The following is a 15,612-nucleotide window of genomic DNA, read 5'->3' as shown; positions in this document are numbered from 1 at the left end:
CTACAAGCCCTGGCCCCATCTGGGCTGCCCTGTTGCGGGGGTGGGGAGGTGCACTGTCAGAAAGGCAGCCTCCTAGCTCTCTCCCATGAGATTCTGCCAGAGGGGTGGCTGCGCATGTCCCCCTTGGGCAAGTGGTCAGCTGAACGCTTCCCTGTACACACACCCAGGGACACGTGCATCTGACACCCACCAACCAGGCACCTCTGCACTTCACCCACTTGCATATCCTTGGTCACTGCCGTGTACCGTCTCCTTCCAAACACAAACCTGAGGTTTCCCGAGACTTTGGGTATCCAGAGAGGTTGGCAAAGGAAGGCCAAGATCGGTGGAACCCACTCGGCTGACCTGGGTGTGGTCCGCTTGACCCAGATGCATGGTTGCTTGATGTAGACAGCGCACTGTCAGCCAGGCTGAGGGCAAGACCTTCCACCCCCAGGCCCACGGCCCACGGCTGCTGCCTCTAGCACATGCATGGGCTTCCGTCGCTGTGAAGCACGCTAGGATGCCTTCTTCACCGTTGACTGGATCCACTGCCTCTTGTGGAGCCTGTGCTGGGGGGCCGGGGGGGTGGGTGGGTGCTGTGCGCAGGATGAGTAGCCTGAGCACTGTGTGTGAGAGGGGTTGGGTCCCCTGAGGAGGTTGGTGAAGGGCATGGGTTCCTGGCTCCCAGAGCAGGCCCGGCCCCGCCCCGTCCATCTGTCTTGTGAAAGTCTTCGTCTTTGCTGCCCGTTGGCGTTAGCAATGTGATGTCCTTCTCCAGGACCCAACCATGCATCTGGGTCTCCTGGCCACATGGCTGCACATGTGAGACCAAGTCTCCCAGCCTCGTCTCTGAGGACCGCTCTGGCCGCACTGTGTCAAGGGTGGGCAGGTGTGTGCGCTGGCAGCCCGTGGGCTCTCGTGTCCTTTGCAAGCACCATCATTTAAATGCGTCAAGTCTTCACTCACTTGGCGGTGGGGTGACCATGGGGCCCAAAAGTATTCAAAAGGGGAACATTTCATTTAGAAGACTCACTGTGGTTCACAGTCTCATGTCTTTAAGGAACGCATGGCAAAATAAATAGTATCGTCCAGCAACGTGGGGGGGGATTATCAAATGGGGACCTAAATTTGCCTGGTCTTCCTTCACTGGACACTCTGGCAGTCGTCTGAAAAGTAACAAGGACCATCTTACCCAGAGCTGTCATTCCAAAGTCACGTGGCAGCTTTCGCCCAACGTCCCAGCACTTTCCTAATGGACTGCCGTGTTGTGGCCGGCGGCCAGCTCCTCGCCCTTCAGTCTCACCACCACTTGGCCAGCGGGCCTTGGAGACACGGAGCTTCGTCCACCTCCTCTCGGCCAGCTAGAACAGACCCTTCATGTTCCTGGTAAAGTGTGTGGACACCCACAGCGGAGAAATCGGGGTCCAGAGACTCCAGAGAGGCTCAAGGAGCCCTTTTGGGAAGCAGAGGGAGGAGAGTAGACTGGGCAGGCCTGGGAGAGCACCGCCCACAGCGAGCGTGTGGTTCCCGACTGCCCGTCAAGAGACTGGGCTGCCAGGCAGGGCCCCAGCCCGCAGGTCACCTGTTCCAGTCGCCCTTCAGATCCCACTCTCAAGTCCAAACTCTGCTTGTTTTTCTCCGTCCACTTGCTAGCATGCCAAGCCAAGGAGAGAGGCCCCCCACCCCCCACATCGACAATGGATGTGGCCTGGAGCCGACCACGGCGCCCGTCGGCTGAGCTGGGCCCACCACCCGGGCTCCTGGGAGTGCCACCACGGTGCACAGTGAGGAGGCCTGCCGCCCACCAGCAGCAGGCTGGCTCGTACTGGCAGCTCTCAGGCCATGGTGGGCATCCTTCCCAGAGCCCCCACACCTGCCTGCATGAACACACAGGTGCAGCCCTCGTTGATGGCCCGAGTGACGTCCACATACCGTCCCAGAGCCCAGAGGAGGGGTGGGCAGCCAGACAGTGAGGAAGGGTTGCTGGGAGCCTGCCCTCTGCACATGCATGCCCATGGTGGGGCTCCCTCAGGGGGCCTAGCGGGTAGAAGCAGGCCCTTGTTAGCCTGCTGTGAGTCACATTGGGTTTGTCACTTGCAAAGACGGGCTCTGGAAACAGTCTTGTGAGCTCTCCGTCAAGCTCACTGCCATCGAATCGATGCCAGCTCACAGCAGCCTTAGAGGACAGCGCAGGACTGCCAGGGACAGAAAGCCTCATCTTTCTCCCTCAGAGTGGTGAGTGGTTTCAAACTGCAGACCTTGGGATTAGCAGCCCAACACATAACCCACTGCTCCACCAGGTTGCCTCCTATGCGTACAGAGTTAGACAGTGAATCAGGAAGAGTGCAGCCGAATGGGTGCCTTTGAACAGTGGTGCTGGCGAAGCACACGGATTCCACCCCTGGGTTGCCAGGTGGAGGAGTGCATCTGACCTGGAGGAAGTACAGGCCAGGGTGGGGAGACCCCATCTCCTGTGCTTCAGCTCTCCCTGGAGAAGGATGGCATGCTTGGTGAAGAGGACGGCCCTGAACATGGTGACTGGACACAGCGGCTGCAACACTGGGCTCAAGGCCGGCATTTGTGAGGATGGTAGAGGACTGGGTGGGTGTCTTTGGCTCTGTGGTACCCAGCCCAACAGCACCTAACGACGCCACCCTGCCGCAGGTGACCTCATCTTAACCAAATTGGGAGCATCTTCAAAGACCAGGTTTCTAAACAAGGTCACACTCATAGGTACCAGGAGTGAAACATCCAAAGGAACCCTGGCGGGGCCCTGGGCTGAGTTCAAGCTCAGTGGTCCAAACCTGCCACTTGCACCATAGAAGAAAGAGCCCACCGCTTCCATAAGGATTTGCCTTCTCAGAGATCCGAGGGGCCAATTCTGCTCGGTCCTCCAGGTTCTCTCTGAGTTGGAAATCGACTCCATAGGAAACAAGACAAACCCCAACTCAGTGCCATCGAGTCAATTCCAACTCACAGCGCCCCTCCAGGGTACAGCAGGACTGCCCCTGTGGGTTTCTGAGACGGTTACTCTATGGGGAACAGACAGCCTCGCCTTTCTCCCCAGGAGCGGCTGGTAGTTTTGAACTGCAGACTTTGCCATTAGCAGCAGCTCCACGCCTCACCCACTACGCCACCAGCGCAGAGCACATCCACTGAGGACTTTCTTATCCAACAAAGGCTGGACCCATCGGCCCCGAGCAGCAGAGTCATAACCTCTCTCCCAACTGGACACACCTGAGACTGGGTCCCCTGGCATCCGGGTGCCCGGAGCTGGCACCTGCCTGCAAACCCACCAGCCCCACGCCAGCAGCCAGCCAGCACCTGAAACTGTGCCTTACAGAAGTAATAAGCCTAATGCAGTTGACTTTATTTAATTAATGTTGATTCCCTTCCGATTGTCGGTGCTCATAAAACACCCTGCAGGTTGGCAGAACCCTCCTGGTATCGACCAAGGGCCAGGAGGTCTGTTTATTCTGTCCTTTCCCCAGGAGCATAAGCCCTTGTCCATTGGCTCCCGGCCCTGGATGCGGGGTTCACGTGGCCAGTGTCTTAAAAGAAGCAAAGGGCCAGGGGTCTTTGTTACCCTCCCCCAGGTTCTGGGGTCGTCGTTCGTTCGGGCTGCTTCCCCAGCCAGCGCCTGCCTTAGCAACGCGGCCCAGGGAGAAGGCATGCGTGCCGTGGCCACCCTGCTGGGAGAGGAAGCCCGTGTTTTCTTAGCACATTGTCCGCCCGCCCAGGCCGCCCTCCTGGTTCCTGTTCCGCCACCGGCTGCAGGGAGGCACTTGGAACCTATTCCTTGCTGCTAGCCCTTTGTTCCTGTCCCATCCCACACCCCACGGGGTCCCCTCCAAAGCCAGAGCCTTGCCCCCCCCCAAATGTCTTCCTCACCTGGATAGCTCAGAGCCCTGCTAGAAAAACGCCCACCCCCTCCCACCCTGCGGGGGGAGTCAGGGAGGTGGTCCCCAAGGTGGCAGGGGCCCAAGCACGTTTCTCCTGAAGTTTGTTGTTGTTTTAACATGGGCAGGTAGGGAGTCGGGGTAGGAGATGGTGTTCAGATAGAAATGGGTGAACAGGATTTATAAAAACCCCACCATAAGGGCTCACCGTGGGGGTGTGTAGGCTGGAGACACAAGTGTCAAGGGACAATGCTTCGCAGCACCCCCAAATACTGCAGCATCCCAAACATCCACCCACATCCAAATCCACACACGGCCTCAGAATATCCACCCAACACTCGATTAACAGCATTCCCAGCTTTCCTGTGTCCCCAGACACTGACCACACCCTTAAACATGAACAGTGCCAGCCACACACCCGCACGGCCCCAGTCACTGACCCCTCTTCCTCGCTCTCACACATCGCCGCCGGGATCTGGGCACGGCTGCCCCAGGATGGAGGCAGCGAGGCTGGCCAGCCTTGCAGGGTCTTCCTCTGGCTCCCAGGGGCAGCGCAGACGCATGTCCACAGAACTCGACCTGGCGGGGGCGCTTTATGGCAACATTGGCTTCCCTGTGGGGGCCTGGAGCTGAGACCATGACATGTCCCAGGTCAGCCTGCACCGGGCACCCCAGCCACCTGAGACCCCCACCTACAGGTGCCCTCAGCAGCTCTTTTTTCCCCCTCACTCAGAGAGTATGAGACTTAGAGTCCACCCTTACTGTCATTAAGTGGAAGCCCCAATCCCCACCAGGATACCCCACGCCCAGGGCCTAGGGGCTGGGACCCCACACCTGTGGTTGCAGTGGTTGCCCTTGTTGGGTGCCCCTCACCCCCTGGCACCTCTGACTCACAGTGTCCCGAGCACCCCAGAAGCGCGGCAGCCTGCCGCGCGTGGGCACAGTCCCCATCATGTCTGCGCCCACGGTTGCGCCGCTGTGTCTGTCCTTCTCGTTGAGCACATCCCTGTGGTTCGCACCCTCTGCTCGACCAGGCCTGATGCCCCTCCCGAGACGTGACTGGCGCAGGGCCTTAAGGACACATCTTCCCAGGACGCCCTCGGCTCCTTGGGCACAGTTGTCTTTGTCACTGTGTCATCAACGGTGCTGCCTGCTGAACCCTCAGTGACCCCGGCCAACTCCGTCCCCCCACCACCACCGACTCCTTGGGGCCCACTGACTGCGCCTCCCCCAAGACCACAAGTTCTCAGGACGTGGTGTTCCCAACACCCCAGGACTGGTGCTCAGTGCCAGGGCCCGTGCAGGGCAGTGGCCCAGTCCTGACCTCAGGATCTGGGCAGAGCTCTGTCTCCTAGCCTGGCCTGGCACAGCCTCTCCTGCTAACCGAATGCTCCTTCCTCTTCCTCACTGGAACCCCGTCCCCCGACAGCCACCCTGCATCAACTGGCTTCCTTCCGTCCATCTGGCTCGGGAAGTCCTTGGGGTGGCACGGGACATCCAAGGCCACCATCAGAGGCTGTGCCTGGCATGGTGCTGGTCCTCCCACCAGTACAAGCCTGGCCGCTGCCCAGTGGGGTGAGAGGAGTGTCACGTTCATCTTTTCCACAGCCCTGCCCGAATACCACCAGGACAGCTCTGGGGCACCTGGCTCCCTGACCACCCCACCCTGCCGCTTCCTGCCCTCACCACTTCCTGCGAGCAGCCCCATCTCAAACCCAGAGTCCCACCCTTTGACCCCTGATGTCCTCAGCCTCTTCCTCCGGTTGCCTTCCCTTTCTGAGATAATTCCCCAGAGCCTCAGCATGGTAGGAGACCCCAGGCAGGGTTCCTCTAGGAAAACAAGGTGTGATGGGGTCCCCCAGGAGCCATGCATGCCAAGGGCTGTCCCCGCACACACTCTAGTCACCACAGGTGCCACTCTTGTCAGTGCTCATCAGGGGGCCACATGAGTGACACTAAGCCTGCTGGAGACCTGCCCACCTGCTTGGCCCTTTCCAGGGAGGCTCAGGGATACCCGCGCCTGGGGGTGGCCATGTGGATCCCTGCCCTGCAGGCTGGGGGCTGCGGCACCAGGGCTCTGTCTCCCAGCTGGGCAAGCTCCAGGAACCCCTCTGAGTCTTGGCTTCTGGGCCCCAGGCCCCACTTGCCCTCTGACCCCCAATTCTGGACCCCCAAATCTTTGGTAGGAGGCCAGGGACTCCCCCAGATGGGCTTTGTTTTAGACAGGGAGAGTTCAAATGGTTTCTTGTGCCGGGACCTTTCCTTTTATTTGGGGGCTGGCTTGTCAGCCCCTTCCCCCCAGCTCCCGGACGTCAGCAAGGCTTGAGTGAGACTGAGGCTGCACCAGTAACTCAGGGGCCTGGGCGAGGGGCCGTCATCCACTGCCGGTGATGCTGCTCGTCAGCTGGCCTTTCCGGGGGTGGGGAGGAGCTCCCAGGAGACCCCAAGGCCTCCAAGTGACAGAGTGTTGGTGCTGGCGTGGGGGGGCTTCCTGGAAGGCATGGCTTCAGATGATCTGCTCAGCACCACCAGCTGTCCACATGGGAGTAAGGGCAGAGGGGTGGGGGGGGGGTGGTAATCCTGGAGGCCTCTGGGCATCTCAGGCCTGTGGCTGGACTGGGGTCCAGTAACAACCACCTTCCAGGATCAGCTAGCTACCTCTTTGACCTCAGGAGGGACCATTGAGAGGCCCCAGCCAAGATACCCCCCTCCCTAGATCAGGCAGCTCTGTACCCTCAGGGAATCTGGGGAGGGGCAGCCAGGACTTACTGCACCACCACCACCACTCCACCAGTTCAGACAGCTCTGTACCCTCAAGGTATCTCTCAAGCCCACCCACCCACCCCTGTCAGGGACCCCCATCCCACATTCCCTGGTTCAGACAGCTCCGTCCCCTCTGGCTGGCTGTGGGCCGGGACTGAGCACACAGAGCCACAGGAAGCTCCTGTCCGAGTGGCTGGACCTCCGAGTCTGTGCCACTGGGGCCCCACACCCCTGGGCCTTGTTAGCAACGTCACTGTCTCCAGTCGGGCCCACTTGGACACACCATGACCTAAACCCTAGTGGCCGATCCTCAGCCAGCCCCCTGTCCACGTCGACAACAGGACCCAGGGAATAGCTGACCCAGCCAACATCCAGGCCACCAAGAACAAGGCCAGCGTCCCCTGTTCCCAGCCTGGCAGCCCCAGGCCACCACTGGCCAAGCCACCACTGCCCTCCCTCCTGCCCCTTGAGAAAGCCCGTAGAGCTGATGGCCACTGTGGTTGGACAAAGTGGGTAGTAGCCACGAGAGGCAGCCGCACTTTCTTACGAACTGCCCCCCGGGATTTCCACTGCTTGCGCTGGACCTCACGCTCATCATCCCCCGTGGACCGGCTGGTAGGTGCGTCCACTGGGGTTTGTAGCTGAGCCCAGACCACCGTGCTTCCAGGGCTCCTGAAAGGCCGTGAAGGCCGAGGGGCGTAGCCACTAGAGCCAACCCTTCCTGTGCCTCGGGTGGGGTCTCCATGAAGCCAAGCCCCTACTCCCGGTGCCACGTTCCAGATGACCTCAATCGATCAAGGATCACAATCGAGAGCCCCCGGATTGTGTGGGCTTCTCAGAGGAGCCTGGTAGGGTACCTCAAGGTCAGCAGTTCAAAAAGACGAGGCTTTCAAACTCCCGTGAAGAGTTACGTCCTGGGAACCCAGAGGGCGGTTCTGCCTGTCCTGTAGGGTCACTTTGAGTCTGGATGGACTCGATGGCACTGGGTTTGGTTCGGGATTTGGTTCGGAGCACGAGAAGGTGAAGCAGGGGCTCAGGGAGGGGGGGAGCTGTAGCCAGCCGCCTTCTGAAGAGAATTGCGATCTCGTGAGACCAGCCATCGTGCACAGAGACAGGAAGTAAGCTCGGGCCTGTAGGGAAATGACCCCCACACTTGCTCCACACATGGGGCCCCCAAACCTTGGATCAGTTAAAATCTTTTTTAATCATCTGAGAGAACTCTGAAAATCCAGCTCACTGCCGGCAGGTTACTGCCGACTCATAGCAACCCTGCAGGACAGGGTTGAACCCCCCTGTGGGTATGCCAGACGGCCACTCTTTCCAGCAGTATAAAAGCCTCGTCTTTCTCCTACGCGGTGACTGGGGGTTTCAAACTGCCGACCTTGTAGGTACAAACGCACTGTGTAACCACTACAAAATATAGGGAAGCATGGCCAAATGAGGTGCCCATGGCCAGCATGGTCCGCCTCCCTGCCCACCGGCCCCACTTGATGATGGACGACGATACAGAGCACCAGAGTTTAACAGCCAAGTGTCACGTACACACAGGACTTAGGCCCAGGGGAGCCGTGTGTTGGCGGCCAGATGCAGAGGCCGACTCTCACCTGACACTCCAGACACCCACCGACGGAGGAAATGACTATAAACTGAGTCTCCAGCCCTTTCCCTGCCTGGGGTTTCTGTCCGCAGGCAGCTTAATCATTCAGCCTCGCAGTCCGGCCGCGGGTTTGTCCCGGGAGCCCTGTTGGCATAGTGTGTTACATGCCAGGCTGCTACCACCACAGTTGGCACTTCGGAACTCCCAACCACTTTCTCTTCTCAGGAAACCCACAGGCCAGAGTCACTGTGAGTCAGGATTGTTGACTCCCTGGCAGGGAGTTTGACTGAAACCCAGGAGAACCTAATAAGGCCATTCTGACTTGAACGCCTGCCCCAAAGGCCAAGACCCTTCAAATGCCACCCCAGTCCCGCCCGCCGCCCTTTCCCCTCAAGCTCCAGTCCTGCACCTCCGGCTCAGGGAGTGATTTATGAAACACAGACACCGGCTTCAATCCAGAGCATTTCAAATAACTGTGAGGTCACACCCCAACCAGAAGGTCACTGTGTTGCGTTTGTTTTTGTCCTGGTGGGAAGGGGAAGGCGTGGGGAGCCCCCTGCATATGAGGTTTGGGGGCCAGGTGGGTCATGCTCAGCTTGAAGCAGAGGGAGCGTTTGTCCTGGAAATCTGGGAAGAAAAGGGCCCTGGGTTGACTCCGGGGTCACGCAGAGGGTCCAGGAAGTGCTGCCCGCTAATCCAGATTCCCCCTGGGAAGGCTGTGTGCCTAAGTGCTTAGAAACAGATTAGGGTAACCGGACACTGGATTACTGGGGCACAGGTGTCAACAGCCCTTTCTCTTCCTGCAGACAGCAAGTGGCCCGGCAAGGGAGCATCCTTTGTGAGATCTTGCCCTGCTGTCCGGAACCCCTGTGGTTCTGTTTGCATGTGCCTCCCTGAGGGCACAAGCGCCTGCCCAGACCTAAGGGTGCAGGACAGGGTCCAAGGGGTGGGGGTCGGGCAGCCTCACCAACCTCAAGAGCCACCTGGCAGAACCCCACTTGCGGTTTTTCCACCCATGCTGCTCCAGGGATTCTGCCAGGGTCTCCTGCCTTCATCATCCTTTGGGAACCCCAAGGCCAAATCCATCCTGAGTGGGGGGCCAGCAGTGCCCCAGCCCCCACCCTCGCCTGGAGCCCACTCCTCTCTCCCTCCTACCCCTTAGCTACTCCCTGTCTTCCTTCTTTCTGTCCCCTCCTTGCCCAATTCTCTCCCTCTCTCTGCTTGCTCGCTTCTCCCCTTCTGACCTCAGGATCAGAAGTTCAAACCCACCAGCTGCTCCCATGGAGAAAGACAAGACTCTCTGCTCCTGTAAGGAGTGGCAGTCTTGGGAATTCATAGGGGGAAATTCTACATTGTCTGATAGGGGCACTGTGAGTCAGCATTGACCCAGTGGCAGTGGAGAGGGCTGGGCACTGTGGGTTAGGCATTGAGCTGCTGACCTCAGGGTTAGCTGTTCAAACCCACCAGCTGCTCCTTAGGAGAATGATGGGGCTGTCAGCTCCTGAAAAATATACCATCTCATAAACCTTACAGGGAAATTCTACTCTGCCCTTGGGGTTGTTGTGAATGGGGTGGCAGCAGCAGCCCTCCCAGGGCCATAGCTTCAGCCTCGGTTCCCCCCTACCCCCGGGCTGTGGGTTGGGGGTCAGGTCGGAGGGTGCCCAGCAATCCCACATGCTCTGTCTGCCCTCTGTGACCAAGTATGTCTGCATCCACAGGGAGGAGAAGGAGCGGTGGATCCGGGCCAAGTACGAGCAGAAACTCTTCCTAGCGTCGCTGCCCTGCTCCGAACTCTCGCTGGGCCAGCACCTGCTGCGGGCCACGGCTGATGAGGACCTGCGCACCGTCATCCTGCTGCTGGCCCACGGCACCCGCGACCAGGTCAACGAGACGTGCGGGGAAGGCGACGGCCGCACGGCGCTGCACCTGGCCTGCCGCAAGGGCAACGTGGTGCTGTTGCAGCTGCTTATCTGGGTAGGTGCCATGGACACCCCCACCCCTGCCCCATGGCCTGCTCTCCAGAGAGCAGCCCTCCCCTTCCCCCGGCCTCAGAGAGCCAGGCCTGTGGGTCGTCTCCAGTCTCTCTGTGTCCTGCCACCCGCCTCTCTGGCCCGGGCCTTGTATATGTTTCCAGTCTGTATTCTGTACCCCTTACCCAGCTCCCCAGAGAACCAGGCCCTGTGGGTGATCTCTAATCAGTAACCCCCTCCCTCTGCCTGGCTCCTGGGGACCATTGCCCCTCTCCCCCTATCCCCTTAGAGAGCCAGCCCTGTGGCTGATCTCCAGTCTGCATCTCACCACACCCCGTTTCCTGAAGAGACCCCTCTCAGGCTAGCAGAGAACCAGCCCCTGAGGGTTCTGTCCAGCCTGCTCTGCATCCATCTCCCTGGTGGAAGCCCATCTGGTCAGGTTGTCCCGATGATAAAGGAGTAGGAGAGACCTCTGTCTGAAAGAGGGCGCCCTGGAGGCACAGGGGCAAGCACTCGGCTGCGCACTAAAGGAAGGCAGTTCGAACCCACTAGCCGCTCCTCACGAAGACGAAGGATTCTCAGCCTCGAGCGCCCACAGGGGCAGATATGCCCTGTCCTGTAGGTGGACTCAGCCCTACAGCTGAGGGTTTGGGGATGTTTCCTCTACCTGGTCACCCTTTCCTGCAAGTCAGGGAGCTCTAGGGGTGCAGTTGCCAGGCATCAGACGAGGCTGTGTGCTCCCGGAAAGATCGACAGCCTGCACACCCCATGAGGCAGTTCCGCTCTGCCTCCACAAGGTCACCGTGAGTCAGAATCGAGTCCAGGGCAGTGGGGTCTTTTCAGGTCAATCTTGAAGGTCAGGTGACAGTCGGTTCCCTGAAGGAGGAGATAAGGTACTCAGATCTAGCATTTTCCAGTGTAGGGACATCTGATTTATGTACAGCCCACAGGATGCCTTTCCTTGACCACAAAGCCAGTGACTGTGGACAGGAAAGAGCCAGGTGTTGTCCTGACTTGCCCCAACTCTGCCTGCAGCAGCCAGAGGTGGTCCCACACCCACCCTTGCCCTGGGCCCCACGGCACCAACCTGTAGCCACCGGGGCCCCGGAGCTGGCTTGGGCTTCAGCTTGCGCTGGCAGGGCCCGGCCACCCAGAGCCCAGACTAGCCTTCTCTCCAGTTGGGTGCCAGGCATGAACAAGATCCCCAGAGGAGGGCAGAAGGCTCACCTGGGGCCGTGGGGTCCCCACAGACTGTGTGAAGGGGCTCTCCGTGGTACCCTGTACCACGGAGAGTCCGGAGTGTCAGGACAACTGTGGAGCCTTACGACTGCCGTCGTGTTAGAGGACCCTGTGAGTGGAGCAGTTGGTGTAGGGGCTGCTAACCACGAGCTCTGCAGTTGGGTGGCAGAAAGATAGGGCTTTCTACTCCCACAAAGAGTTGGTCTCCGAAACCCACTGAGCAGTTCTTCCCTGTCATGTAGGGCCGCTGTGAGCAGGAAGCAACCTGATGGCAGTGGGTGTGGGTTTGGAGTTTTGGGTCATTGAGTGAGAGATGTCTTTGTGTCTGGGACCGTCTCTTTAACATTTCCTCTGCACGGAAAGCTATAAGGGACGTTGCGGACTTTCAGAAACATCTGACTTTCGATGCTCCCATTGACCTACAGAGCCGAGGTGAAGTCAGACTAGTCTGCATACCAGGGGCTGCCAGTCTACATACCAGGCTTGCTCTGAACGTGCTCGGCCTTTTGGATGAGAGCGAGGGGGCAGCATGTGCCTGCCCTGCTCACACTGGGCAGACTGCGCCCACCTGGGAATGGAAAGGGTGCTTGCTCCTGGTCAGAATGGGGAGCAGCCAGTGAACATTCTCACTCAGCCGAGGACTCCATGGAGTGAGTCCTTTAGGCATGAAGAGTGCGTGTCCCTTCCAGGGAATGTGCCCCCTCCCCACCCGGGTCACCTGTAGCCTGGTCCCAGGTCTGTGTCCACACCCAGCTATGTGCAGGGCACTCCCCTCCCCCTTGTACACTTCCACCCTTCTAACCCCCTCCCTCCCCTCTCCTCTCTGTTCCCCAGTCTCCTTCCCCTCCCTGACTCCCTCATTCTCCCGCCCCCATTTCTGCCACACGCTGGTGGCTGCAGGGACACTAACGTGGACTCTTGCCTACAGTACGGCGTGGACGTCATGGCGCGGGACGCCCACGGGAACACGGCGCTGGCCTACGCACGGCAGGCCTCCAGCCAGGAATGCGTGGAGGTGCTTCTGCAGTATGGCTGCCCGGACCAGCGTTTCGAGCTCATGGCCACCCCAAACCTGTCCCGGAAGGGCACCGACCGCGCCACCAGCAGTGGCAGGATGCCCACCATTATCTGACCGGCCCTGGGCCCTGCCCGGACAGGCCCACAAGTGAGGCCTCTGCGTCCCCACTGTCCGCTCCCCCCAACCCCCCAAGCCAAGTGACAGCCCTGCCGGCCCTCCGTCTGGCAAGAGGGGGAGGAGGCGGCTGAACCGATTCCTATTCCTGGCCTCCTGAGTAACTGGCAGGAGGGGCCCTCAGATGATAGCACAGAACACACCTCCGGGCCTTGGCCGCCTGGGGGGGAGCAGGGCATGGGGGGCGTGCAGGCGGGGAGCTGGGGAAGGTGTCGTCCCTGCACCGGCCGTTAAGCACATCTGCCCGCTCGGAGCCCATCTCCCCTCGGAGGGCCGGGCGGGAGAAATCAGAAGCAAGCACAGTTTGTCAGGTCTGAGGCCCGGTGATGGTGCGTGTGTCAAATCAGTTGTAGCTAATCTCTCCGAAGAGACTGCGGGCTTCATTACGCGCGGATAGCCGAGTTCGAGCAGCATTACCGCCGTCTAATAGAAGCTGATTAGTCGTCACCCGGAGAAGGCGTGTGGGCCGGGAGGTAGTGACGAGGGACGCGCCGCTGATTGCCGGGATGTGATTGCAGTATTCTCGGAAGCCGCGCACTCGCCAGCGTGCGCCGAGCCCTCCCTCCTAAACTCATAATTTAGTATCTCCGTCAGTTTCAGTCCAAAGAGAGGGCGCACGCTGCTGGGGGTGCCCGGAGCGCCAGTGCCCTGGTAGGAAAACACAAAGGGGAGAGTCAGCGGGACCACTCTGAGACCCAAGTCGGGGTGGTGGTGACACCCCAAGTCCGTGGAGGAAGCTAAGTATAGAAATGCCAGAGGCTAGCTCCCACACCTCCATGCCCACCCCCCATTTTGTAAAAGATGTTCTCTGCCCTTCTGCCAAGGTGAATGGGATGGGGCTCAGCCGCTCCAGGCTGCATGCCCCCCGCCCCCGCACCCAACTCTCCACCTTTAGAAGAGGCGTGTGACTGAATGGACGCACCCTGACCGAGTGCAGGTAGATGACACCGCACTGTGCATCGAGAGCGGCAGAGCAGTAGCGGGGACTGGGCTGGGGACTGCTTGCTCTGCTGTGAGTAGTTGCTTTCCCAAGGGGACCAGTTGGAATGGGGGCTGCTGCTGGCACGGTTTACCCGCTCAGGATGAGCAGAGGATGCCGCCGAGGTGAGCTGACGAACAGACAGACGGACTTGAGCACAGAGAGCCTCCGAACGGGTGGGGGAAGAGGGGCGTGTGACGCCTCCCAGCTATGGATAACCGAGAGGAAGGGGTGGTTTCTGAATCCCAGACCCCCTGGGGGGGCTTGACAGAGGCCAGTCAGGATCCGAAGCCGACTTGACACCAGGGACTGGTGACTGAGACCCGGTGGCCCAGCCCTTCACTCCATTCGCTCACTGTGGTGGCCCAACAGAGAACCCACCCATCATGTGACCACTGAGGTTAAGAGAGGGGCCCCAGGTGCCAAGAGCCCTGTGGCAGGTCCAGGCAAGGCGTGGCCTCGCCACAAGACCGCAGTTTGGGGAAAACGCAAACAGTGCCAGCCAACAGGGGCAGACCCCTTGTTCCTCTCTGCGGGACCTTCTATTTTGTAAGAGTTTTCCTCCTCACTTTTTCAACAAAAAAAAAAATTTTAAAAAGCAGGTGATGGAGAAACAAAGCTTCACAGGGAGTGGCCGCGCGGCTTCCTGTCCCATCCCGCGGCCGCTGCTGGCCGGAGGACACTCACTCAGGAACCCCTGGTGGCCAGTGGCAGGGCCAGTCTGCTCCCTGGAGGTGGACAGCCTGGGAGGCCCGCCTCCCCGCTGCTCCCCGGCGCAGTCCTTTTGTCCCCGGGGTGGGCGGGTGGGCAGGGGGCGCTGTGAAGCAGAGCATGGGGACAGGTGTGGCTTCTGGTTTTTCTTAAACTCAGTGGAGCACTGCGGGGCCACACGCAGATCGGAGACCCGGGACGCAAAATCTGTACCCTGCCGTGCGTGTGTCGGGCTTTGTGTTTTGTTTCGTTTTCCCCTTTCTTCCGTGATGTCACCACCGTGTAGTCACTTTCCGTGTGAACAGGAGGGGCTGAGGAAGCTGACGCCAACATCTGTCCCCGGTGCACGCGTCCCTGGCCTCTCCACCGACACACTGTCACGTCCACACAGCCTTCTGGCATAGACTTGGTGTAGTGAACTGCCGCTCGAGTATCAAAGACACTCTTAAATTATTTCATTGTAGCTACTTCCCACCATAGGAATGCTTTCTCATAGCGGAGCCTTCTGTTGGAAACAGCAAACAAAAGCAAACAGAATTCTTGTATGGCTTCTTTGGGATGTATATGAGTGTGTACATATTATTATTATATGTGTTTATAATATAATATTTTCCCAAATGACTTCTTTTTTCACTTAACCTTCCACGACGTGAATGTTAGGTTGTTTTCCTCGCCCCACCCGTTCCCCTTCCCTCCCTCCAACGCACCAGTGACGGGATGTTCATGGGCTCCGGGATGTAGCCTGCTATCTCGAACCCAAGTTGTGGCAACCGAGGAAGGGGTGGTCGTGGGTGTCCGGGGTTTTCTGTTAAAATAAAGGCGACTAAAGGCTGATCTGCTTGGTATTCCAATCTTTGGCGTCTGTTCTCTTAGCTGACTGCGCTCCTGCACAGCCCCTGACCCCGTGCCCCTTTCTGACCCCCTCTGATGATCAGGGAGTCCCCAGGTCGTGCAAAGGGTGGACATACTTGGCTGCCATTCCAGAAGAACATCGGAAGAAAGGCCTGGCCATCCACTTCTGCCAAACCAGCCCCAGAAAGCCTGGGGGTGCGGGCCTGTGCTGACACCCAGGGGGTGCCCGGAGGCCCTCACCTTCCACCAAACGGGACTGCCAGAAACTTGCATCGGAAAACCCCTCTTGGCCAAGGGTCACCAGGAAGGTCATGATGGGGCTGTGACTCTCCAGCCTTTGGATTTCAAGGCGCCCTGGTGGCACAGTGGGTCACACGCTGAGATGCTCACCACAAGGTCAGCAGTTCGAAACCACCAGCCATTCCAAG

General features: G+C 59.4%; 1 protein-coding gene across 4 annotated transcripts in view; it reads left to right on the top strand.

The window, feature by feature from the left end:
* Nucleotides 1–15,162, top strand: part of AGAP1 (ArfGAP with GTPase domain, ankyrin repeat and PH domain 1) — a 411,022-nt gene extending 395,860 nt beyond the window's left edge. For all 4 annotated transcript variants that reach the window (XM_075529186.1, XM_075529185.1, XM_075529188.1 and 1 more), the window contains 2 exons: nucleotides 9,960–10,215; nucleotides 12,379–15,162. In XM_075529186.1, the coding sequence (XP_075385301.1) occupies nucleotides 9,960–10,215; nucleotides 12,379–12,582 (460 nt within the window). In that variant the 3' untranslated portion in view covers nucleotides 12,583–15,162. The remainder of the gene's footprint in view (nucleotides 1–9,959; nucleotides 10,216–12,378) is intronic.
* Nucleotides 15,163–15,612: the final 450 nt, after the last annotated feature.

Source organism: Tenrec ecaudatus, chromosome 13, assembly GCF_050624435.1.
Source record: "Tenrec ecaudatus isolate mTenEca1 chromosome 13, mTenEca1.hap1, whole genome shotgun sequence".
NCBI lineage: Eukaryota > Metazoa > Chordata > Mammalia > Afrosoricida > Tenrecidae > Tenrec > Tenrec ecaudatus.
Note: the sequence above shows the minus strand (reverse complement) of the source record. Positions and strands in the feature narration are given on the sequence as shown.